This window comes from Diaphorina citri, unplaced genomic scaffold, assembly GCF_000475195.1.
Source record: "Diaphorina citri unplaced genomic scaffold, Diaci psyllid genome assembly version 1.1 scaffold608, whole genome shotgun sequence".
In the NCBI taxonomy this organism is placed as follows: Eukaryota; Metazoa; Arthropoda; class Insecta; order Hemiptera; family Psyllidae; genus Diaphorina; species Diaphorina citri.
The window spans coordinates 82,976-87,963 of record NW_007378042.1 but is presented as its reverse complement, the minus strand read 5'-3'; the positions used below and the strand labels follow the sequence as shown (position 1 = coordinate 87,963).

Sequence of the window (4,988 nt, the reverse complement as noted above, 5' to 3'; positions counted from 1 at the left end):
ATCATTGAAAATTAAGACTGAAATTTCAATAAAGACTGACGTCTTGAGTCCTAAGTTACTGATATGATGCCCTTTCTTAGATTTCTCAGAAATCTCGGAAAATTCTTGATTCTTACCTCGCAGTTCGTAGTTCACAACACCCATTTTCAGACCAGCAGGTGGCGATCCCATAGTGGCGTTAAAAATGGCAACTTGAAAAATAGGAAGTACCAGAAGGAACAAAATGAGTTTCCAATTTCGAGTATATCGAATTCTGTTTTTGAATAGCATGGCTTGCATCTTGTTCGTTCCCATATCTGTGGAGGGGACCATAAAAGTTAAAGGCTTACCGTTACAAAAAAAAAAAAAAAAAAAAAAAATTTGGTGGGGGGGGATAAAAAATAAAAGGTTTCCGTTAAAAAAAAAAAAAAAAAAAAAAAAAATGTTCTTATTAACTTATATCTTATGTAAAGTTAATCATTCCAATATTATTGAAATAATACCCCTGGGTATCTAAAATCTCCATTTGGGTCTTCAAAATTCTTCAATGATTTGAAAAGTATGGACTCTTGAATTTACTATATGTACATACCTGGGAAAATCTTTCTTATGAATGGCGTATGAATGTATTCCAATTTTACTTCTGGCTCTTCTGCTTTGGAAGTCTCTGCAGGCGGACCACTACTGGTGCCATCATCATTAGTGATTTTATAGAATACATCGCTCAGCTTCGGCATGGAATATTTGGACTTGAAACCGTCCGGGGAGTCCTGTGCGATGATTCGTCCCTTGTATAGGAACGCCACTTCGCTGGCATCATTTGCTTCCTCAATGTATTGGGTGGTCATAATGACCGTCCTACCTGTAAAATAGCAGGGACGAAGTTTCAGAATACAATGTCGGTGGTCATAATGACCGTCCTACCTGTAAAATAGCAGGAACGAAGTTTCAGAATACAATGTCACAAACAAACTCAAACCTCCAATACATTTATGCTTGGGGTTCACCAACTCGACATTGAGATAAAACGAGGATTTCCCTATACTTACTTAATAGCCCGGTCAACCTCGGATTAAACTCAATCCTGAAACAATCCACGGCGGTAAAACTCGACCTTGGAGTGTATCCTCTAATGGAGTACATCCTCTAATGAATATAGAAACTTACCTTTACCCACGAATACTTGGAGTAGATCCCACATTCTTTTTCTCACCAACGGATCGACACCAACACAGGGTTCGTCCAGAATGATCAGTTGGGGCTTATGAAGAATCGCTATAGTGAAAGACAGACGTCTTTTCTGACCACCGCTTAAATATTTGACCGGTCTTTCCAAGTTCGGAAGTTTGAGGACGTGGGAATATTTCCTCATTTGAAACAACCAGATGGACTCATCCATTCCGTAGATCATTCCTGAAAAATAATTGAAAATTAAATGAAAATATTTATTTTATAAACGACCCTACATGAATTTAACGAAATTTTGAACATTTTGCCTTGTCAAATTAAAAAAATAAATAGGTAAATAATAATATTTAAATGAGGTGGGATCTGATTTACCAAAAAAGTTGAGCGTTTCTTTGATCGTGAGTTCTCCGAACATGGCCAGTTCTTGTGGCATGTATCCTACTTTGGAGCCGGCTGTTTTGTGGTAAATGGACGCTGGATGTCCACCCAGAACCCAAATTTCACCCTGGGATATATTTTTCAGTCCAACAATGGCCTTGAGGAGAGTGGTTTTTCCTGCACTGCTTGCTCCCAATAGCACGAAAAACTCTCTCCTTTTTACTACCAGCGAGCAGTTGTTCAAAACGACGTTGCTTGGTTTCAATCTGAAAATGCGAGGTATTACCGGTTTATTTGTTTCTATTTGGGATCAGCTGGCGTAAATGAGTTAATAAACTAGTTTTTCTTGGATCTTGAACCCAAGTTATCACTTATAAATCTTATAATATTTAGCTTTATTCTACGAGGCAGAGTTCGGTCAATCAAAAGCTCTATTTTCAACTAGATTTAACAACAAAATTTTGATTTTCCAGCACCAAGGCTTAAGGCTTGTCTTTCAAAGCTTGTACTCCGTTAACAGGAAACCAAATCTTATCTTGTTATAGGTTTAATGAACTGAAAAACGTAAGTGGTGACATTAATCAAAGGGAGTACCTTCCCAGAATGGGTATATTGCTTCCATATTCGACTTTGGTGTTTTTCAGTACGACTGCGTAGGGATGTTCGTCCTGTTTTATATTTTTCACTGAAGTCCCAGGGGTGTCGAACACAACTGATTTGTTCATTCTGTTTATACACAATGGAAACTGGTCTCTTTAGCTAAAAGGTCAGAGTGAAACGTTCTGGTAAAAATCAACAACTTTGCTGTAGAATGCTTTAACTGCGTAGGGATGTTCGTCCTGTTTTATATTTTTCACTGAAGTCCCAGGGGTGTCGAACACAACTGATTTGTTCATTCTGTTTATACGCAATGGAAACTGGTCTCTTTAGCTAAAAGGTCAGAGTGAAACGTTCTGGTAAAAATTAACAACTTCGCTGTAGAATGCTTTAAAAAAAGTAATAATTAATCGAGACATTCGAAGCCAAAGTTTACCAAAGGCATCTCTGGTGGTCACAACAAAATATGTCATACAAATTTAACTATCTTTTTGAACGTGGCCAAAATTTCGTTCCTTAGCGCCTTCGAATGAATTGATTTTTGTCGCAGGCACAAGTAAGTTTGTCAATGACTTCGTCAATAAAGTTGAGCTACTGTCACTTTGTAGTTACCGTAGATTTGTACTCATGCGTATTCTATCAGTTAAGTGATAGTGTACGTACCCCTGTACTGTACTATCACTTAATTCCCTGGCATCATCGTCTACTTCACTTCTTCTTGTTTTTCTTCAAACTTCAAATGTTTCATTTTCATCACTTGTGTCACCATGTTTTCTACATCCTGTAGCACACATTCGTAAGTGCTTTCTTGCAAACTGTTCAAATTATGTTCTAGTTAAGTTGTGCGAATTGTAAAAAAAAAAAAAAAGATAACGTTCTTGTTGATGATATACCATCTGACTATCATTATCTTCATCCCTTTCTTCATCATCTTCCCTTCATTTCTCGTTTTCTTCTATCATTTCACAAACGATGTGTCTTCCCCCCACTTATCCTGTCTGTAATGTATTATTATCATTATCATCTTGTCACTATAGTTGCTAAACGACGTCAAATTTCAAGTCTTCTTTTTCCATTCATTGCTTGGGGTTCACCAACTCGACATTGAGATAAAATGAGGATTTCCCTATACTTACTTAATAGCCCGGTCAACCTCGGATTAAACTCACAATCTAATGCCTCAGAACTCAAAACTTTATAACCGGCTCTTGCACATATTTCGAACGATTTTGTGTTAAACGAAGGTACGAGATAAGGATAAAATTTACTCAGGTTGGAGTTTACTACCGATTTTATTTAACCAGGGCCAATCTAGATTTGAAGTTAAGGGGTATAAGAAAATCCTCGATTAATCCCTCAATCCCGAAATCCGACTCGCGAAGTCCTGTGCATGGGATCAGGGAATGTGAAAGCGTATATTACGGGACGTCAAAGTCCTGTGGAATCAGTGAATGTGAAAGAGTGTATCATGGAACCTGTTAAATTTTTAATGTCGCGCTAATTACCTGGACGAAAATCCATTCACAGGTGATGGATTAACATTTCGAAATAAAATGTCATTGTAAATTATTATACTCCTCTTTCTCTGTATTCTTTCCTTCATCCGCTTCCTCCTCCTCTTCCTTTTTTCCTTCATCCTCTTTCTCCTCCTCTTCCTCCTTTCCTTCATCTTCCTCCTCCTCCTTTTCCTTCTCCAACGTGTAACATTCCAGAGTAAGTTCATACAATAGAAGCACCCAGAGTCTAATTGTAAATTTATGACACCCGTGACACAGAGTGTAGATTAGCAGGGTTAGAGGGGTAAGTATAGGAAGGATAAGAGGACAAGGCTGGGTACGGAAAAATGCTAAAATTGGAACAAAAAATAAAACGATAAAGGATAAAATATACGATGACAAGGACGAAAAAGCTGTTCGCTAGACATGGTCCGTGAAGGATTGAAACAACCAGGATAAAATGCCATTGAGAAAGCTTGGAATAATTTTAGACTTGGGAAAAGGAAATAATCTACATTTGTATCCTTGACCTACTTAACACATGTAGGTACATAACAACAAAACATACCTAACTTACTCCTAAAATTTGACATCCTAAAATTTGATATCGCTAGCGAATTATTTGAGGAAGGAATAACATTTTTAACGCTAGACATGGTCCGTGAAGGATTGAAACAACCAGGATAAAATGCCATTGAAAAAGCTTGGAATAATTTTAGACTTGGGAAAAGGAAATAATCTACATTTGTATCCTTTGGCCTACTTAACACATGTAGGTACATAACAACAAAACATACCTACTTACTCCTAAAATTTGATATCGGTAGCGAATTATTTGAGGAAGGAATAACATTTTCAGCCATGGAGGAATCGTAACAGAATCCCAATATTCTCTTGCAAAATCCAACACCATACACACATGGGTCCCATGTCACAAGCCACTAAAAATTTTATTCTCAAAATTTAACTATCTTTTTGAACGTGGCCAAAATTTCGTTCCTTAGCGCCTTCGAATGAATTGATTTTTGTCGCAGGCACAAGTAAGTTTTGTCAATGGCTTCGTCAATAAAGTTGAGCTACTGTCACTTTGTAGTTACCGTAGATTTGTACTCATGCGTATTATATCAGTTAAGTGATAGTGTACGTAGGTACCCCTGTACTGTACTATCACTTAATTCCCTGGCATCATCGTCTACTTCACTTCTTCTTGTTTTTAAAAAAGTAATAACTAATCGAGACATTCGAAGCCAAAGTTTACCAAAGGCTCTGGTGGTCACAACAAAATATGTCACACAAACTTAACTATCTTTTGAACGTGGCCAAAATTTCGTTCCTTAGCGCCTTCAAATG

The 4,988-nt window shown here is 37.3% G+C and overlaps 1 protein-coding gene across 1 annotated transcript in view; it reads right to left on the bottom strand.

Moving 5' to 3' along the window:
* The window catches only part of LOC103510516 (ABC transporter G family member 23-like), a 2,891-nt gene extending 259 nt beyond the window's left edge, over positions 1–2,632 (bottom strand). The window contains exons 1-6 of the mRNA XM_026824549.1: positions 2,378–2,632; positions 2,140–2,206; positions 1,540–1,811; positions 1,147–1,392; positions 572–841; positions 117–296 (exon numbers count right to left, since the gene is read on the bottom strand). Of these exons, the coding sequence (XP_026680350.1) occupies positions 117–296; positions 572–841; positions 1,147–1,392; positions 1,540–1,811; positions 2,140–2,206; positions 2,378–2,441 (1,099 nt within the window). The 5' untranslated portion in view covers positions 2,442–2,632. The remainder of the gene's footprint in view (positions 1–116; positions 297–571; positions 842–1,146; positions 1,393–1,539; positions 1,812–2,139; positions 2,207–2,377) is intronic.
* Positions 2,633–4,988: the final 2,356 nt, after the last annotated feature.